This window comes from Ischnura elegans, chromosome 11 (genome assembly GCF_921293095.1).
Source record: "Ischnura elegans chromosome 11, ioIscEleg1.1, whole genome shotgun sequence".
Classification (NCBI taxonomy): domain Eukaryota; kingdom Metazoa; phylum Arthropoda; class Insecta; order Odonata; family Coenagrionidae; genus Ischnura; species Ischnura elegans.
Genome location: NC_060256.1, coordinates 46,602,997 through 46,623,830, shown reverse-complemented (window position 1 = coordinate 46,623,830; position 20,834 = coordinate 46,602,997). Strand labels below are relative to the sequence as shown.

The following is a 20,834-nucleotide window of genomic DNA, read 5'->3' as shown; positions in this document are numbered from 1 at the left end:
ATTGACCCATCATTTTCTGAATCAAAGGGTCATTCCCACCGTCCCTTTTTCCATCGCTCATCCCGTCACTTTTCGTATTCACAACTGTCATTCACATAAAAGCCAAGCGTGGCGTTACAATCGCTGTCAGCGGCCATGCGTTCTGGTCGGCTAAAGGACGGTTCCAGGGTTGGTTTCAGCGACGGAAAAAGGGACGTGCCGAGTGATGGAAGAAGGGATAGAATTTCAATCCCTCGAGCCATCGCGGAAATGATCGCGTGAAGCAGTCACTTTTTTCCGCCATCATTAGAGCTATCGCTGGCATGGGCGTACCCAGCGAGGGCCAGGGGGGTAGCTTCCCCCCCGTGGAAGCTAAAATCGCAAAAGTCTTTAAGCAAAATCAATACTGAATTGAAACGAAAGTATTTTTTTAAATTCTTTAAACCCACGAAAAATGATGTATATTAGTATAAGATATGTAACTAAAATAAAACTATTTTTTCAAGGAAATAATCTTATAACTCCCATGGCTTCCCCCCCCCCCCCTTATACCATGGCTTGCCCCCCACCCCCACCCCTAGTTATGATCCTGGGTACGCCCTTGGTCGCTGGAGCTGTCCCTCGGAATGCTGGAAATAGTGATCGTGCGATTTAAGCTTTATGGTGGGGAAATATGGAAGTTGAGGAAGAGAGACGAGGAAAGGCTGGAAGCGTGGGTGTGGATGAGAATGTACTGACAATGAGTAAAGTGGACGGATGGGAAGAGGGATGACGAAGTGCTAGACATCGTGAACAAGGAGAGGCGGATTTTAGCTGAGATACGGACAATACAGGTGGTTTGGTTTGAGCGAGAGTTCTGTGCGGGGATGGGATGCTGAAATCTTCGCTGGAGGGAACAGGGGCGCAGCTAGGGATTAAGGGCTTGGGGGGGTCTTTCAGGTGCAAAACACTGGGGTTTCTGAGGGTGTGGAATACACTCCAGGGTAAGCGGGAGGTGCGGGGGCCCTCCCCTAGAAAATTTACAGATAAATTGATCAAAATGGTGAGTTTTACGGCCTTCTGAGGGATATTTTATTAATATTTACACTATTCCATAAGTAATATTAATCCAATTAAGGGAAACGGATTGAATTTAAAAATTTCTTTGAGCTTGGGGGAGGTTTATCCCCCAAAACCTCCCCTCGCTGCGCCACTGGGAGGGAATGCTGCTTGGTAGAAGACAATGGGGAGGAAGAGAATAGGATTTAATTACAACGAAGAGGTCGTACTGTGATTTGAAGAGAATAGTCCAAAATGGGTGTTGAGACGGCCGGAATAGTTTCCAGATGCCTCATGCAAACCTACTTTAACCATAAGAACAGGCCCGTGCTGGGCCGCCGGGACACCGGGATGTATCCCGGTGCGTCCCCAGTCTGGAAATCTTTGGCGCCCTCCTGTTCCGATACTGATAAATTTAACAGTCAGAATGCCAACATTGAGGAGTTAACTTGATTTCAATGGTGTCTCTTTTAATAGCATAATTAAAACCGTCTTGAGTAAACAAAACAATAATTTAAATCAATTTAATTCATTCTGCGTCATTCCGGTAGTCCCCCCTGCATAGTGCTGACGCCCTCTGGCCATTGCCGTCCATCGCCCTAAGAAAGGGTTCAGCATGGGTCTGCATTAGAATACTTTAATAATAATAAGACCTAAAAACTCATGTTAAAATTAAAGATGATTTAAAAACACGTTTTTTCCAAAAACTTCATCAAATTCATCAAAGAGTAAGGGTGTAGAAGAGCATGATAGGACAAGCATGCATTTCTTATATCTAAACCTAATCAGAACCCACTTTTTACTCTCCAAATGATAAAAAACTTATTTTTTATTCATTGTATACTCATTATAGAATTAAAATAGGGAAGCAAACACTGGTGGAGGTGGATGAATTCTGTTATTTGGGAAGCAGGATCACTAGTGTCGTGAGAAGCAAGAAAGAAATTATTAGCAGAATGGCCCTAGCGAAGAGAGTATTCCACCAAAAGATAGACCGGCTTACAGCGGGAATCTTAAATGTGGGAGTAAGGAAACAATTTATAATAACTTACATTTGGAGTATGCTCCTGTATGGAATTTAGGCATGGACAATGACAGCAACGGAGAAAGCAAGAATGGAGTCCTTCTAAATGTGGTGCTACAGAAGAATGATGAGTATCAGATGGATCGACCGAGTTAATAATGAGGAAGTCCTAAGAAGAGTAGGAGAGAAGAGAAGCCTCATGAAAACCAAGACGAAACTACCTTATGGACCACATCTTGAGACATGATGGCTTGATGAAGATAATCGTCGAGGGACAAGTGGATGGCAAGAACGGAAAAGGAACACCTCGAACAAATATATGGAACAGGTAAAGAAATATGTGAAAGAGAAGAAATACGTATAGGTTTGAAAAGATTAGCCGATAGGAGACTTGAGTGGAGAGCTGCGTCGAACCAATCTTTGGATTGTTGACCAGTGATAATAATATGGAGAAAGCGTGCTTTTAATAGTTTTATTTTTCACTTTTTAGTGGTGAATCATGTAATTGATTAAACAATAGATGTCAAAGAAATTGCAGCAAAAAAATTATGACTAACGCCATTTATTGAAATGTTAAAAAAATACTGTTCAATATGGAAATTAAGTTAACTAGTTAGAGCAAAATGAAATAAAGTTTCAAATGTTTGAGCATTGAATATTGTGTTGTCATGAGAAGCAATCAAGTATGCTACATTTCAAGCCGTTCCGATAATGGGTAGTGGGTTAAAAATCGATTAAAAGATTCCATTGTTGCAAAAGAAACACAATCAACAGGCAACAGCCAGATAAGAAAAAACATGTTAGTATAACTTATCTGAATTGAATTAAATGTAACCCCTTACCTCCGCTGTTGATAAGTCCCGTGCCCAGCCAAGGTTCTAGGCACTTGTATTCCAAACTCTTGTTTATGTGCACTGAGGAGCTGAGGAGTGGTTGGACTGTCTCCGCGCCACAAACGAATATTATGCCTCTCCTGCCGACCCACAGGCGGAAAATGGTACCGTACTTATTCCGGCATTGTCTCACTACCCGGAAGAAATCTGAAACATATTGAGAAAAAAACAGGCGAATCAACACTACCAAACCACGACTTCGTCGGATGATTACTGCAATAATTTAAGTTCACCGTGACTAGCCACGGTGATAACTTTACAGAGTCATCCTCCATGTACAAATTGTGCGAAAATTCCGCAGAGAAAAGAAAATCATTCGCCTAGACCGAGATTCGAACCCGGATCCCCCGATTTTCTATGTAGTGCTTTACCCAGTTAAGCTACTGAGATGTCATTCTATTGTCTTCCGACTGTGGCGCAGTACGCACGACTTGGGCTGCTTATCGCATAATATTCTCAGCACTCCAGACCACCTTGTCCGGTATAGTTCACAAATTTCCACAGCGGGGAATGACGTCTCGGTAGCTTAACTAGGTTAGGGAGGGATATGACCCTGTGCCCTCCTAAAGCCGCAGCTGGGCACCTGAGACTCGTAGTACATCTTAAATCGCGGCTTAGAGGGGAACGTTATAAGCAGTTTTTATTGTACTCATGTGTATAATTTTATTTCAAGTTAATTTTCTCACCTCTAGGGCCTCCTATGAACATGAGTGCGTTTCCTATTATTGGGTATGCTGAAGGTCCGGGGACTTTCCACAGTACCAGGTTGAGCCTCAACCATCTCTGGAAACTATCCCAGAACAGGAACAGAAGCACTGCCACCACTGCACCCGCTAGGATTGCGTTCGTCACTCCTCCTAATCCTGAGGGAGAAAGAAACATGTGTAGTTAGATGCTTCGTGGTTATTAATCCTGCATTTGTTATTATTATTATTAAAGTATTCTACCGATTAAGGTAGATTTCCATGTAGTGCTTAAGAAGAATTCCGGGAGCCTCCCCTTCTATCATGCACATCCCTCTTCAATGAACAATAAGACCTACTCCCTTTCATTCTATCTAAAAATGCTATTCTTTTCCTTCCTCTCCCTCGTTTACCTAACATTCTTCCCTCTAACACTGTTTTCAACATCAAAATAGGATTTTTCTATTGGCTTTGCGATTTATCAAAAGACGATCGACATAGTTTGTATTACTTTGGCGTAAGGAGACTCATCATTTTCTCAATACAGGTCGTATTTTGTTTTTTTTTCGCGATGAATAAATAATAATAATAATAATGCCGATCCCAACAGATAAAACTTTTGTCAATAATATACCAAATATTATGTTGATTAAAAAGAAAAATAGAACTTGTTGTAAAGTAAATATATGCAGTACCACTCTCACATAACATCCAAAAGACAATAGCCGAAAAATAAACCAGTACCAAGAATTGGCAATAGAAGTGAAAAGAATATGGGACAAGTTTTAATAGCGCGTATTGTCATCTCTGCTACCGGTATCATCCGAAAACAAATACAAGATAGTTTTTACAAGACACATCCTTAGCCACATACATACATCAAACTGCAAAAGGCCATAATAATTTCAACTTGGCATATCACGAGAAAATTTCTCAACTAAACGCAATAGTAAAAAATTACTTTGGTGGTACTTCAAGTATATAAATTTTATACCAGAGAAAAAATTGGTGCACATATTCTTTGAGCTTAATTAAACGAGAGCTTTGAACGAGTCAATACATTTAGCGCAATCTTATTGACTTGCTCAAAGCTCTCGTCAAATCTCACCCATTTTGAGATAGATTGTTTAAGACATTTTAATCTCACATTTTCGTCCAACTTTAATTATCCATTGTCCTTAAAAATCTGTAATATTAAAGAAATCGTCGATAAGACTGGATACCCAAGAAAAATAGTTTTTATGGTAACTTCGAAGTGCATCCAAAAAGATGTTCGCGTTGCCATAGGTCATTAACTACAGTAGAGTTGCGACCTTATAATTGTCAAGCTTATTAATATGCTAATTAATCTGCATATAATTGTCTCCCCTACCACCACGTAAAGTATTGCTGAAACATCCTGTTTAACTCAAATTATCTTATCGTTTCCGCCGAGGGTAATAAACTATATTCGATACAAATAGGGTTATCTACGTGATATACGTTTTGTTGTAACGGGAAATCTTTGAGGTGATTATTACCGCGACTTTCCAGTATTATTTTTTTGTGGATAAACTGTGCTTTAAATTCTTCCTTTCCTCGGTTTCTAGTGGAGGTAGGTCAAAATTCGTTGGTGAAGTGGTGAAACATGTTCTTCAAAGTTGCGAGACCGCATCACAACGGTGACAACGACAGTCTGTTTTGACACGAATGAGTCAGTAAAATTAGTGGGCAATGGAGTGTTATTTTTCCTACTCCCTTTGACACGATGAAAAACTTTCTAAATGGCTCGCGGTCATGACCTTTAGATGAGTTCTCCTATCATTTATGCCCACGTTCTTTCTGTATTTTGAGCTACTATTTTTTGAGGCGAGGTCACGAATTATATAGTCTCAGGCTCCCAGTGGATTGAAATCGAAAAAAGCTTGACAAAACCTCAAAAATGTCATTTGTTTTACTCAGGAAGTGGAACTATTTGCATTTTTTTCAATGCATTACCTAGTGCATCTTATGACCCATACCGTTTTTCATTGGTTAATTTCTTAAACAGATTACATGTCCGCATTAAACTCCATTGATTTCTGTTTTCGAAATCTAGCATGTTAAAACTAATGGCACTTCTTATGTAGCAATTCAGTGGTAACAAAAATTTACAATATTATTAAACGGTCTGTTATTGTTAATTCTCATATCGACTTTCACGATTTAGATGTTGTATTTGTGGCTGATGCGATACAGAACGGCAGATCCTGTTTTTCGTCGAATTTTCGTGTCTATGCAGGATTATAAAGAAAGGATCAATAAGTTGCCTCGAGATATTTACGCCTCATATACAAAAAAGCCTGTAGAATGTGATAAGTAGAGACGATCTCCCAAGGCCGTAACCAGAAAATATTTTCGGGGGGTTTATGGAATAGTAGACAAACATACAATTTTTTTATAAGATAAATAAAATAGCGTATACGGTTAAATATACATATTTAGTATGGACCCTTAAAGGAAAATATAAAAATATTATTATAAAATTGAATTTAGCCTTCTTGCTTTTTTATGCAGCGACCAAATGAATTAACTCCTCGGTGTCGATGTCAATTCTGCGGTCCCTCAGGAGGCTCATGAGTCACTCACCTCTCTTCTAATTCACAGCACTATTATTTCACACACTGCACCAACAAATTCGCTTGGATCATTATTGACTTAAGTCGCATTGGACTACTAGATGTCCATGCACCGCTATATAATATCGTCGTGTGAGCACCAAGCGAGCATAAAGTATCTATTTCATTTTTTTTTCATTTCGGGGGGGATCAATCCCCCTTGATCCCCCCCCCCCCCCCCCTGGCTACGGCCTTGCAATCTGCGACCGCCTGCGATGCCGAAATTAAGCTCGATTTTTCGAACGAGCGGTTAAGTCCGGAGCTGGCTGCTGGCCACGAGGAACACCGTACTCAACAGATGCGGAGATTCATGCCGCATGTGGGAACTATCGCAGTGGACATTTTAATGGTTTGAATTTGTTTTTTTTTCACTAGTTCAGGTATCATTAAGGATTGGCTAGCGCCGAAAAAGATATTATCAAATGATTGAGGCTGTTTGACTTCATATCAGCCCACTAACGGCTTACGAATGGTTGTTGACTATATGCCTCGCTTGTCATAGTGTAAACATAGGTATTATCAGCGTGGATACGTATGAATTTCACTTCATAATCAGGAAAAATATACGGAATTCCTATACCACACTCACTTGGACTACTTATGAAATGATTAACAAGTACAATAAGGAAATTACCTGTGCATCTTTTATGATATGAATTTGAAAACTTGCCTGAAGTTATTAGACCAACTTTTGTTTATTTCAATGTTCTATGCGGTATATTATTAGCATTGAAGGTACCCATTATCAAAGGCGTCATCAGTCTAGTAAATATTTTCATTCGCGTAGCGCTATACGTGACGTTGGATACGCATTTTTGACTAATCGCGTCGCTTTCGTTTGATTCGTTCGCGGATAAACTCTTCCTTCGCCGGACTCCAAATGTTTGCCCAGGCCTGGGAACAAAGGAGACGCTTGCCCCGAGGCGAGGATAATTTTTTTATTTAAATTTTTTAGCAATTGTAATTAATTTATAAATTATTAGAAAATAATAGTAATAAAACTTCTTAATAGCAAATATACGGTGTGAAATTTCAACCACCGCATCTAAAAATATAGCTAACGGATGTACTATATTTCGTCAAGGGAGGCAAACTGATCTTTTCCTCCCCTGATAAAACTCCTACATCCTATATAAGACACGGTCTCAGGCGTTATTCTGTGGAATCGCTTCATTATTTAATGAAATAAAATAACTTTGTTTTATTCCACACTTTATTTTAAATAGCACGACCCGGGTTTCAACATCCAGTGTTATCATCAGGTACTATGATAACACAAGATGTTGAAACCCGGGTCGTGCTATTTAAAATAAAGTGTGGAATAAAACAAAGTTATTTTATTTCTTATTAAACTCCTAGAACCTGCCCTGAGCCTGCCGCAAATTCAAGATTCATGCATGAACGAGGCGCGTGCCATTATTATTATTTCATGAGAGCGTTCTGGGCATGACATCTGTTTTCATTGGACCGTTGAGATCACGACTGATTTCTGTTGGACGCTCCACCCTTAGAAGTGACGAAAGAATAGGGCCACGAAATCCAGGCCGAAGATTAACTAAGCCGACTGGCGGGTCCAGCTGCTACGGCCATTGGAGCCCGTCCGTCCTATTCGGGTGTCATTTGCCCTATAATCATCACCAGTGTCTAAAACGTCTGTAAACAGTGACGAAGGACGAAATGATCAACTTTTTCCAAGGTTGCCTAATGACGTCACTCAGGAGCTATCAGTACCTGCCATGGATTTGAGGTCATCCACGTGTGGCGATTCTTCTGGGTCAAGCAGCTGCGGTTGAATTTAAAACAGAGTGGGAGTTTGTTTTCCCTAGCTATAAAGGACTGTTATACGTGTACTGATATTTTGGCTTCCATGTATTTGATAGGTACCATTGAATTAAATAAATTGACTAAGATTAAGGGTATTTATGAGGATAAGGATTAATAGGATTTTTTGTTTTGTATTTTGGTTTTTGCATATTATTGTGTCTTAATGTACTTCCTAACTTTATGTTACCACCCGACTTCTTGGTCGACTTGTAACTAATAATTTAATGATAATAATAATAACAATAATAATAAGGATTAGATTTAAATAAAATAAAACCTTTTATTTTACCATGAAAAAATGAATTCAAAGAGAATCGTCGTCTGATATCACCACACCTGACTCGTTGTCTCTCTGCGGATCACTTTAAATTAGCAGATTTATCGCACCACAAGGTAGGCTGACCTCTTTTTTTGTGGAACTTCCGACAGAATTGAGGAACAAATGGATAAGAATATTGGAAAAAATCATTGAGGCCTATAATTTTATTAAAATAAAAAAAAACACAATTACAAACAATACATAAGAAAGTTAGTGGACACAAAAGTTGAGGAACTCGTGAAATTTGAGCGTATCTTGGTATGCTCATTAGATTTGTAATTCAGGTCAAGCATTAGGCATATATTCTTGAAAAGAGAATTAATAAAGCTTTGAATGGACGGCTTAATTAAATCATTTCAATATCTTGCGAATCATTTATAATATTCACGTTGTTTTACTGTGTGAAATCGGAATTTGTATGCTATATCAGGGAGTTAGGACCGCTTTTGGATACATTTCGGATGTAAATACATGGAAAAAATTGTGATGCGACCAAATTTTGCTCAATTTCAAAAATTTTCTTGATTAACTTGTGAGTTGGAACAATTGTAACTGGTGAAAAAATTTGTTTCCGCCCAGGATCGAACTGAGGACCTTCCGCGTGTAAAGCGGATGTGATAACCACTACACCACGGAAACACTTGCTGGTAGGAGTGACTTTTGTATTACATAAAGTTAAGTTGGCTTATCCCGATTTCGTTGATTAAATAAATTAGATGACGAGAAGTTCCGTGTTTGTTAACATTTCATACTCATGTTTCTTGTTTGTTTCATCTTCCACCGGCGCGACAACTCCTTCAAATGACCTCATGGGAGGCCTGACTCCCACGTTCCCGCTTGCTAACGGTGAACTCCTACAGGGGCGGATCCAGGATTTTTTTCTGGGAGGGGCACAAGCAAGGCGGTATCCAGGATTTTGTTCTGGGTGGGGCACAAGGATACCTCGTAATACAAAACGAACGCAATCATAATGGGACCGTATTAAAAATCTTGCATATTTTTGAGGGTCTGGGGGGGGCACGTGCCCCTGTGCCCCCCCCCTGGATCCGCCTATGAACTCCTATCATGTATGCTTTCTTGCACTGATATTAGAATTTCTTGTTTTGGCATGGAGATTTTTCTTTAACTTGGCTTTCGATCTGTACTTTTAATTCAACCATTGTGGATTGTATCTATCCGCTCATGCTTATTTTGTGAAAATATTAAAGGTTGAATTTATTACCCAGAGCCAGGCTCACTTAGGTATTTATTGTGATCAGATTCTACACTCTCTTGCTCGTACTCATCTTTTCGATAGTTCTCTGAAAATAATCACTTGAGTCCTAGATTTTGCAGCCGCAAATATTATGTATTTTTGCATGCGCGCTGTCCGTTGCGCAGTTCTTGAAAACTATTGCGTGCACGCGCCTCTCTTAAATTGCAGTTGAGATGGTACAAAGCTGTTAAGCATAAGACACAGGTTAGAAGCGCGTTGTTTTATCCTCTATCCTGCGATGACTGACTGCGATGTTCATTTCAAAGTGTGGAACCCAACTGTCTTCACCTACGATATAATGTCTTTCGCTGGTGAACCAGCCTTAAAGCACTAACTAATTAGTGCTTTATTAAGCTATCAGCCTCTGCCAAACCATATTTTTTCCTTTATTTCCTTTGATTTTCCATGGAATTTTCTTATGATAAAGGCTTACTTTCAAATTACAGAGAAATATACCTTGCTTTAATACTTTGGGGAAAAATGAATCTTTAATCCTCCCAATTATGAGGAAATAACCATTAATCTTTCACCCTATTCAAAATATTCGCGTCAGGACTTAAAATATTCATGTAATTTTCATGAGTATAGGTATTTCTCAGTATTCCACTTTTTCGTGGATAAATCTCCAAGTCTATTGAGTAGTATTGTGTGTTAAAAATTCCGTCCTAGAATCGGTTCCTGGTCTTTCTCTGGGGATTTTGAAGGTTGTTTATTCAAGGAACGACACGTTCGAACTCAAAACTTAGAGCTATCTACATTTGCTATCACAACGGCAAGAAGATGCCTCTCTCCTTGAAGGAGAAGATATATCTGTCCGCACAGACATACCTTGCATCACGGTTTTCTATCGACCATATATCAGACTGATTGGCCCATCAGCAAATATTTACGATGCAATCTCCATCGCTTGCACCAACACACAAGTTTTATCGCGAAATAAGAATCCATCGCATGGGATAATTCGCTCCGTGGGCTTTCATTCTAAGTGAAACACGTAATAACTTCAGCATCTTTTATTTATACCTGATTCATAGTGACTGTTTCATACTATACATTTATGAGAGCAATTCTGCGAGTGTAAAGATCTGTTTACACGGTACATAACACACGTACGAATTACATTCTAAATGGAGGAATGCAAAAATGCACCGTGTAAACGCCCAACTTATACGAATGCATTAACAGAATTCGCGTGGGTTGGGTAGTTCGTATGGCGGAATTCGTACAGGCAATTTTTAGGCAACTAAGCCGTTTCATTAAACTAATATCATATTTTTATTCTTATATTGATTCATCTGGATTAGGGTTACATAATGTGATACAAATTTGGAGAAAAGAAAGCCCTATTAGTGCGGTGAATACTGTGGAATGCTAACCTAGCGCCAGACACTTCTGAAATGTGTTGCGAGATATTTAATAAGGCCTGGTTTCACGGTACACGAACTCGTACGAGCTGTTGTCTAAAAGCATGAACGTGATAATGAATGCCAAATGCACCACCCAACTTGTACGAATGTAAGACCTGTTAATAAAACATGTTCTAATTTGTTCATGCATTCGCACATGTTCTGTTCCGGTCCATCAGGCCTTGAAGGCCTGTTCACACGATACATAGACCCGTATAGGAAATAATTGCACTTACTAAAAAAGTAAGTTTCGTACGCTGAGTAGTAACGCAGAGGAAATTTCAATGACCGATCCTGAGGTTTTGAGAATCATATATATCATCGAAGATGGATAAGGCCTGGATCTCCAAAGTAAGGTTGTATTTCGTGATCTCCCTGAGCTAGAACGTTTTTATAAATTTACCCCTATCAAAGTGTGATTAATGAGGTAAGAGCTACTATATTTAAGAGATTCGGTCTTAAGGTTCAGATCAATCAGAAATAATTTTAACGTCAGGTATGTAGAGGTTTTTGAAGAACTACGACAACGATCACAGCAGCATGAAATATTACTTGTATTTTTTGGCAAGTACCTGGACCTTTCTATCGACACATTTAGGTCGATCTATAATGCAAAGGGAAGCATAATATTTATCTGAGAAGATTTTTTGCATTTTCAGTCCTCCTTTTTTGCTGATTATATTTAAGAAAGATCTAGAGAATTAAGCAAGTGTGTAAGATTATATTTAATTGCAAAGCGGCCATAAATCGAAAAACTCGGGGAAACAGTAAAAATATTTATTTAAAGGCAACTTAAGACAATTTGTACTCATGATAGTAGTAATGAATGTGGCGTCTTTATTTAAAAATGATTATGAGTATGCGTAAAAATTTACCACATCATGTGAACCAGGAGTTTTTTGACCGATGAGATCTCCGAGAACTTAATTAATATTTGTGTGCTATTGGGCCAAAATTGACTGAATCTTTTTAGACAATTGCAATTCATGGTACTCACAAGGAATTGGTTACTATGCATAACAATGGTTTTTCTTGAATTGTATCATAATATGTTAAGTTTGTTATTCCATGAATTCATTTTAAGAAAAAAATTTATTTCACATTAAATTTCAAAGATATATATTGTTAAAATAAATATTTAAATATTTTAATGACATATTAAAGATGGTTTGCGATGGAGACATTAAATTCGAGAAGTTAAAACAGGGCCTGAAGTACCTTACATCACTCAAAGTTGTGTGGCCCATAACTTTCCGGAACTGCAGCAGTTCCCCTGCCTTGGCAAGCTCTGGCTGAAGTGATGTGAGGGCAGGCACGTGGCCTCCAGTTTAAAAGCCTTTGTGACCAAAAATTTATGCGTGGGCATATCTTAAGCCTTTACTTATCGGTAAGTTTGTAGGAAGACGCCGCAGGATTGTCTGCATATGGGAGCATTCCGATGCAATTCTTGGACAAATAACGAGGTCGACTCTTGCAGAAGCATTAAAGCTTATTTGTCGGTGCTTTAACAATAGATGAATGTGCAATGAGGATAAAATTGAGTGATAATAATACAATAACCGCGATGGCATAGTGATGTCGAGATATGATGAACGATTAAAGGAAGAAATACCGCTTCGCTGAAAATTTGATCGATGTTCAAACTCACATGTGAATTATATCATTATCCAACAAATTAGTAGGTTTCAAAAACTTGCCCTATAATTTATTTAATTTCGTTGTTTTATTCATGCATTACGACGTACTAAATGCGAAAATAATTGTATCACGCACTAAAAACAATATCACACATGATCAAATCGTTAGCATTTACAATTAATAACAACGCAATATATTGATATAATAATTTATGCTCTAAACTGAGTAAGTTACAGGGTGAAAAAGGTTCCAAGAAGATTTCAAGGAAACCGAATAACGTAATCCGAAAATTTGGGACATCGGGATGACGGCGACTTCTACTGGATTCTTTTTCATGAGCGTTAGGCAATGCGTTTTAGTGGGAAAAGCTATGAAAAATATGTCATCTAACTCCCCGTTCCCTCGCCTATTCGTCAATAACTGCACCCCGCCATCAAATTACTGAATTCTTTGTTATGCAGGACCATGAACTTCCTCCAGTCACGGAACACATATCCGCCATCAGTCGATGTCAAGACCTTGAACGAAGTGCATCAACCATTGTTCGCTGAGACTCGGAATATATTCATTCAGATTTCATGCCAAATACTCCTTTTTCTCTTTTCAGCCAGCATAAAATTGGCGGTGAGAGGAAATCCTCCTCAGACGATGAAAAAATAATATTAATGACCTGAAAATATTTACTGAGGGAAATGTCTTTGATGTAGGTAATTACCACAACTCTACTATGGGAAAAATACATTATTGCAATTATCATCGTGTAAACTGGACTCAAAAAGAATGTTTAAGACCCATCAATCGCAAAATTAGAAACTAGCAGTGGACTAATAAAAGAAATAAGAAATTTTTGTAAAAACATTTTAAAGCCAACAAACTTATTTCATTTCCAAGAACATATTGACAAAAATAATGAATTATATCTGTCTTTGTTAGCTTTTAAAAAAAATGTGGTCAACGAATTTTAGCTTGATGTTCCGTTCTTTTAGTTCCGTTTATTGTCAACTGGAATCATTGAAAAAAATCAAGTAGGTACCAATAATATTGGGTCAATATGCGTGCAAGCTGGTATGAATGCTCTCCGGATAACTATTCTTTTCGCCCGTGGAATTTACTCTGTGACGACAATAACCAACCATTGGGAATGGGTGTCTGACAGCCAATTAAAATGGGAAAGATAATTTCTAATATCGATTGTCGGATAATTTTTAGTTTAGCCTGCCGAAAAGCTAGTTTTTGAGGTATCGTTTCCTGTTATAATTCAGATTTAAAAATTAATTTCCAATATATATTTTACTTCAGAGCACAGGTGCAGCGTACTCTAGTTCAGCGAGGCCGATTCCCAGAAAATAGGTTTTCGTTAAAATAATAGGATTTCTTTATTATCTCAATAATAATAACATATGATTCTACTCCACACGAAAAAAAAATGATTTGATTAGAACTATCAAACTGGGGTGATAGGGAGTATTTTTTGTTAAATATACTTAAAATTTGATGTAAATTACTAAGCACTTGATTTTTTATCAAACTCTCTTGGTATATTTCATAATTTGGTCAATTGTACGAGAGAGTTTGGTAAAAATAATCACAATTCAATACGATTCAGAGTTTGGTATATTAATCGAAGTGCACGATATATTTACATTCACCGACTGATGCCTTGGGGCAATTCGCTATTTTGTGGAGTTAAATTAATACTTAACTTTCCTCGAATTTCGCAAATTAATTGAGGTAAACGCCTCCATCTTAACGTGGTATCAAATGTTCATCAAATCATCAAACATCAAAAATGTTTGGAAACATCGAATGTTTCCAAACATTTTGCAGTCTTGCCCTGAAAATATGATTCTTTGTAAATGTTTGCTTGCGGATTGCATATATTTACCCACTGCCCGATTATACGCGCTGCTGTTTATTTCGAAAGGGGTACACAGATAGGCTTGAACTTTGGACACAGTGGAGCATTTTCTGGAGGAAGCATAGTTTGCCCAGTGTCCTGTTTACGCGATACATTAGCACATACAAGTTAATGCGTGAACGAACGAATGAAATATTTTTGCGGACCGGAACGGAGCTCGTACGAATGCATGAACCAAATTAAAACAGGTTCTATTTTCTGTACATGCATTCGCACAGGTTGAGTGGTTACAGGGTGCATTTTCCTCTTCTTTCCCGTATTCATACATTTAGATATTAACTCGTTCGCGTTAATATACCGTGTAAATAGGCCTTAATGAAAGGTCATCAACCTCAGTATTTACCAACTCTATCGGGTAATTTTAATTTTCTCCTTAATGTATCAAAGCGATAGTAAATAAGGAAAACTTCAATATCACTTGAAACTATTTTATACTTCTTTATCCATTACACTTCAATATGGCTTCTTCCATAACCATCCCTTGTTTTTTCCTCTGCAACCAAGACGCCAACTTAGCATAAGATACAAAAACAAATAGCAAATCAAACGAACAACAAATGAACTACAGAAAATGAAACACATAAAAAGAATGGATATGCGTATATAAACATGCATAAAAATAAACTCGGTCATTCAAAGGACATGCATCATCCTAAATACCTAAATACAGAGGCGCATTTAAGTTGGATAAGGGCAGGGCCGAAGCCAGGGGGCGGGTAGCAGGGGCGCAGCTAGGAATTAAGGCTAGGGGGGGTTTGAGGCGCAACTAATACTGGGGGTATTGGGGTATTGCATACCCTCCAGGGTAAGCGGGAGGTGCGGAGGCCCTCCGCCAGAAAAAATTAAAATAAACGTTTCAAAATGGTGATTTTTACGGCCTTCTGAGGGATATTTTATTAATCCTCACACTTTTCTATAAGGAATATGAATCCATTTAAGTAAAATAGATTTAACTTAAAAATTTCTATGAGCTCTGGGGGTGTTTTTATCCCCCAAAATCCCCCCCCCCTTGTTGCGCCATTGGCGGGCAGGTCCGGGATCGCTCGACTTAGGAGAATTTTCGCCCGACCTGAACATCTACACTAGCCTGGTTAAATTTTCTCCTCACCTCGGGGTCTTGGAATTGAATTATCAGTGTAGAAAGTCGCCTTAAAATTTATATTTTTTTACAGCACCCTATCTATTTACTTTTCAATTTTGTAATTCTAATGTTGTGTGTTTCAAAATGAACAACTTGATCAGCAACCAATACACAATTTTATTCATTATAGCTCCGCTCCCAGTAGCATGTACATGCTTCCCAATGATCGTGGCCCAGGGTGAGGGGGGCCAGGGACATCCAAATTTGGAAAATTTTTAGACTTTTTATATTTCTACCTCTCACCGCTATCATGTTTGTCGTTTCAAATTCACTTTAAATATGAAATAGCATTCGGTATCCTCATTTAAAATTACTTTGCCCACTTTCACTGTGATCATATCCCCTACCTACATCCATATTTCCGTAAATTATTTAAGCAAAATATTTTATTTAAAACGATCGCAAAATTTCAATTTTCGTTGTAGTTCCTCTCACTAATTACAAAGCGCATAAGGAAGACTAACCACAAAAGGTTCCTTTTGGCCTCTATTGTAAATTAAACCTTTCGCTCATGTCTTTAAACACGACTTAAAGACCTACATCATCCGAAACATGCTAATAAGGTGGTTTACTATTATTTTTTTATTGCCTGAATCGAAAGATTATTACACCTGGAGTACGTATTTCATGCTTTTAGATTTTTAAATGACGATATCTATTTTTCGCGATTAAATGAAAAGTGAAAAATTTCAAGCGCGCGAAAACGCGACGGCTAAGTACGAATGCCGGGAAATCTCCGTGTGACGTCGTTCTGGTTCCCGCTGCCGCAAGTGAGGTGACCTTGGGGCGAGGCTTTGAGCGCTGATGCGACACAGGATGCTATCAGGTAGCAGAGTACCCTGATAGCTGGTAGCGCTTGGCTTAAATAAGAATTATTAATACCTTATCAAACGAAGGATACTTTCCGACCTTAGGTAGTTTTAATAGGTGATTATTAAGACATGTTTCCTTGACCTCTGTGCCTCATGCATGAATTGGTAATCTCAGACGATGTAAAACTCCTTTCTAATCGTATAGCATCTAGGTCCCTGTGACGTCACGTGGAGTGGCATCGCATGGGCGCCAATCTGGCCTTTTTCAAATGAGGTTAAAATTGACCCTTGCCATTCGCCTAAACCGGTATTTCTATAACCAAATAATTTGCATATTATGAATACACTAATGGTGGGTAAGGAATCGCAATCAATGCCTGTTGTTTTCTTTGATGAAGGAAACTACCCTATTAAGGAGAAGAAAGATTCAGTACTTGCCTACATTTCCTGACCCGGTGGCGATTCTTCACGCAAGCTAATTAAGGATTAGTTTTAGTCAAGAATGTTCTTTTCTCATCATCTTCAGTCCGGGCTGTTATATCATCAAGATGTAATATGTGCTGTTTTAATTTGAATAATTTGAAATTCAGAATTCCGAATTTCTTTTAAAATATGGCGCACTCGTTCGATATACTCCCACCTATATAAACCAATTTTCGGAGATTTCATACCTAGACGATTCCGCATTCGCGCGGAAATTACATTTTTTAGTGTTCATTCAATTTTTTTCGTGAGAGTAATGCGGAAGTTTAAAGAAGAGTAGGATAGAAGAGAAGCCTTTTGAAAATCTTGGGCAAAAGACGTCTCAGCTTGACCGGACTGAAACACAATGGTCCAATGAACATCATCGTTGGACGGCAGGTGCAAGGGAAAGGGACAGGTTGAGGTAGGCCTTAGATGACATACATAAAGCAGGTGATGAAAGATGTCAAGGAGAATAATCATGTATGTGTTAAAATATTATCCGATAGAACAGAATAGAGGGCTGCGTCAAACCAATCTGAGAATTGATGGCTGTTGGGGATGAATAATAATGCGTACACAGATGGTTTTTGAGTATTCATTAATTATTTTCAAACATTGTTAATTAATCTGGTGAAATAACTGTTTTCATTGTTCCCCCTCCAAATGCTTATCCCAAATTTCACATTCCCTTTAAATGAAATATATAATGCGGATCCCCATTTTAAATTACTTAAAAGTAATTGAAAGCCTGCATCATGGAAACCATGCTAATTACGGATAAGATGTAGTCAGGAGTATTCTTTCTTCATCAGTGGTAGTCCGAGCTGTTTAATCATCAAGATTTATTATATAATAGGGTAGTTTCCTTCATCAAAGAAAACGAAAGGCATTGATTGCAATTCGTTACCCACCATTAGTGTATTCATAGTATACAAATTATTTGGTTTTAGAAATACCGGTTTAGACGAATGGCAAGGGTCAATTTTATCCTCATTTGAAAAAAGCCAGATTGGCGCCCATGCGATGCCACTCCACGTGACTTAAAAGGGACCTAGTTTCTATACGAGTAGAAAGGAGTTTTACATCGTCTGAGGTTACCAATCCATGCATGAGGCACAGAGCTCAGGGAAACATGTCTACTTAATCACCTATCAAAACTGGCTAAGATCGGAAAGTTTTCTTCGTTTGATAAGGTATTAATAATCCTTATTTAAGCCTAGCGCTACCAGCTAGCATGGTACTCTGCTACTTGCTAGCATCCTGCGTCGTATCAGCGCTCAGAGCCTCGCCCCAAAGTCACCTCACTTGCGGCAGCGAGAACCAGAACGACGTCACACGGGAGTTTTCCCGGCATTAATACTTAGCCGTCGCGTTTTCGCGCGCTTGAAAATTTTCACTTTTCATTTAATAGCGAAAAATAGATATCGTCATTTAAAAATCTAAAAGCGTGAAATACGTTCTCCAGGAATAATAATCTTTCGATTTACGCAATGAAAAATAATATGAAACCACCCTATTATCATTAGTCAACAATCATCTCCTTGGGAATCCTCCCAAAATATTTTTCTCAGGTGACGGCCTAGCCCCTAGGAAAGTACCTAACTTGTATTTGTGAGTTTTGCGCGCTGTTTACTTAGTATTAGTTGACCTCACCCTCATCTATTCGAACTACATTGATCAATTGAGTTTATGACGATGGATTTAAGGGAATTGTTTCAAACCAATGAATTGATTCTTTCGTCCGCATTTTCATCGTGGTGATTGCGAAGCTTATCCGACTTTGAATTAGCTAACTGTTTTGCTTGTTCCTCCTCCAAATGCTAATCCCAAATTTCACATTTTACTTCAAATAAAATATATAATGCAAAATCCTCGTTTTAAATTACTTAAAATTAATTGAATGCCTGCATAATTGAAGACATGCTAATTATGGATAAGTGCTGTAGTCAGGAGTGTTCTTTCTTCATCAGCGGTAGTCCGGCTTGGTGAAGTGACTTCAAATTCACCGTTACACGCCCACGCATCAGAGGAATAGCTTGCGAATTAGCGGAGGATATTCTTGAAGGGTTATGGGAATATCCCAAGAATATTCTCAATGTTCTTTAGGGCTATTCTTGGAATATAGGAATATACCAAGCGTCCGCCCTAAGGATATCCCAGAAATATCCCCATAGAATATTTCGGGGGTATACCAAGGGTACCCCAAAGATATTCTGTTTTTATTGAGATTACTCTTGGAGCTTACAGAAATCACCTTAAAACCCGGCGGATGTGTAGGATATTTTTTTGGAGATTGAGAGCGGGAATGTTTAAATGGCATGCGTATTAAGACCGTCTAGATTAATCAATAAATGTTCATTGATTGCAATAGGCAAGCTCTGTTTGATGCAATTCCCAAATTATTTATAATGGACATAGGAAGTTGGGAATCGCATTAAACGGAGTTTGCCCATTATAATTTTTTTCAATTGACATGTAGGTAGACAACAACAATATAGGTAGGGAGTATCCCAGGAGTATTCAATAAGGAATGATTCGCAATATCCCTGGGACCAAATAGTGATGTTGAGGAACAAAATGGAATATCGATGGCTAAGTTTTAACAACACGTATCTCAAAGTTGGCCGGTTTGAGACAGGTACCTTAAACAAAGTGTAATGACATTAAAAAATAAAACACAAGCAAAGAACAACTCTTCATTTGCAAATGAATACTTCTTTTTCAGTTTTATGAAATTTTGGTTTTTAATTTCAGAGTGCAAGTAAAAGAAATTAATCGTTTTTTTGCTCTCCTGAAAAGTTGCTATTTTTGAGATACGTGTTGTTAGAACTCAACCATCGATATCCTCTGCTTCGTTGGTAGCGAGTGATAAAATCTGCGGTATGAAAGTCTTACCTTTGAGAATACTGTCCATCCCCGTCCGAGGAAGTACTTCACTTTAAAATTCCCTCCGACACCCCTAGCAGATCTCCTGGTTGACCGAGAACAGCGTCTTCAAGGGAAATCCTCCTCCGACGCCACTATGTAAAAACACTTTTTGGCACAGCACCTAATGAACTTTCGCCGTTCTCCGGTCCACCAGCGGAAGCGTTATGTCTTCGCCTGCTGATTCCTACCGTTACTCATCTTGAGTCAGCCCCCATTGCCACTAGATGGCAGCATCGGGCCAATGACCGCGGGGAAAGTTAAGATTTCGCGTCCTCCCGCACTGTCCTACTTATTGTTAGAGGAGGAGGAGCGCTGGAGAAAACTATGCTCTCCCGCATGGTACTAATAAAATTACTACTATTACATGGTACTACTATTTTAGTAGTATCATGGCTCTCCCGCATCTGTTACTTTTATTTTTATAATTTTCCAAAAAAAGTTTAAAAGCCCATTAAATCCAGAAGTAAACCAAAGAAACGCAACATGAGCAGGCAAAAGTATTAAAAGTAAAATCTAAGAAGTATGAAGAACGTTAATCTTTCTCTAAGAGAGACATCGTGCGTAAGGAACTTGAAAGATAACGTATATCACGAATAGATTTAAAAAAGTGTTCAAAGAATTCAAGAATCATAATCAACGGGAATCGACAACAGAAATGAAAATAGTACGAAATGCACATAGTAATTGTATATCGGTGAATGGTAAAAACTGTTATTTATAGGAGTGAGAAATTATAATGAAATTGTTTTAAGAATTAGAGAATTAGGAAGTGCGAAATTTTCGCACGGGTTACATAGTCATTTTATTATTTTTCTCTGGCAATGAAAGCGATTACCACATTTCGCTCACATGTGATATTTTGGCGGGGAGGTAGC

At 38.4% G+C, this 20,834-nt stretch overlaps 1 protein-coding gene and 1 non-coding gene across 2 annotated transcripts in view; both read right to left on the bottom strand.

The window, feature by feature from the left end:
- Window positions 1-20,164, bottom strand: part of LOC124167993 (cytochrome P450 4c3-like) — a 32,841-nt gene extending 12,677 nt beyond the window's left edge. The window contains exons 1-3 of the mRNA XM_046546074.1: window positions 19,927-20,164; window positions 3,621-3,797; window positions 2,884-3,081 (exon numbers count right to left, since the gene is read on the bottom strand). Of these exons, the coding sequence (XP_046402030.1) occupies window positions 2,884-3,081; window positions 3,621-3,797; window positions 19,927-19,945 (394 nt within the window). The 5' untranslated portion in view covers window positions 19,946-20,164. The remainder of the gene's footprint in view (window positions 1-2,883; window positions 3,082-3,620; window positions 3,798-19,926) is intronic.
- Trnav-uac lies at window positions 8,963-9,035 on the bottom strand. The gene has a single exon. It is a non-coding gene; the product is annotated as a tRNA-Val (tRNA).
- Window positions 20,165-20,834: the final 670 nt, after the last annotated feature.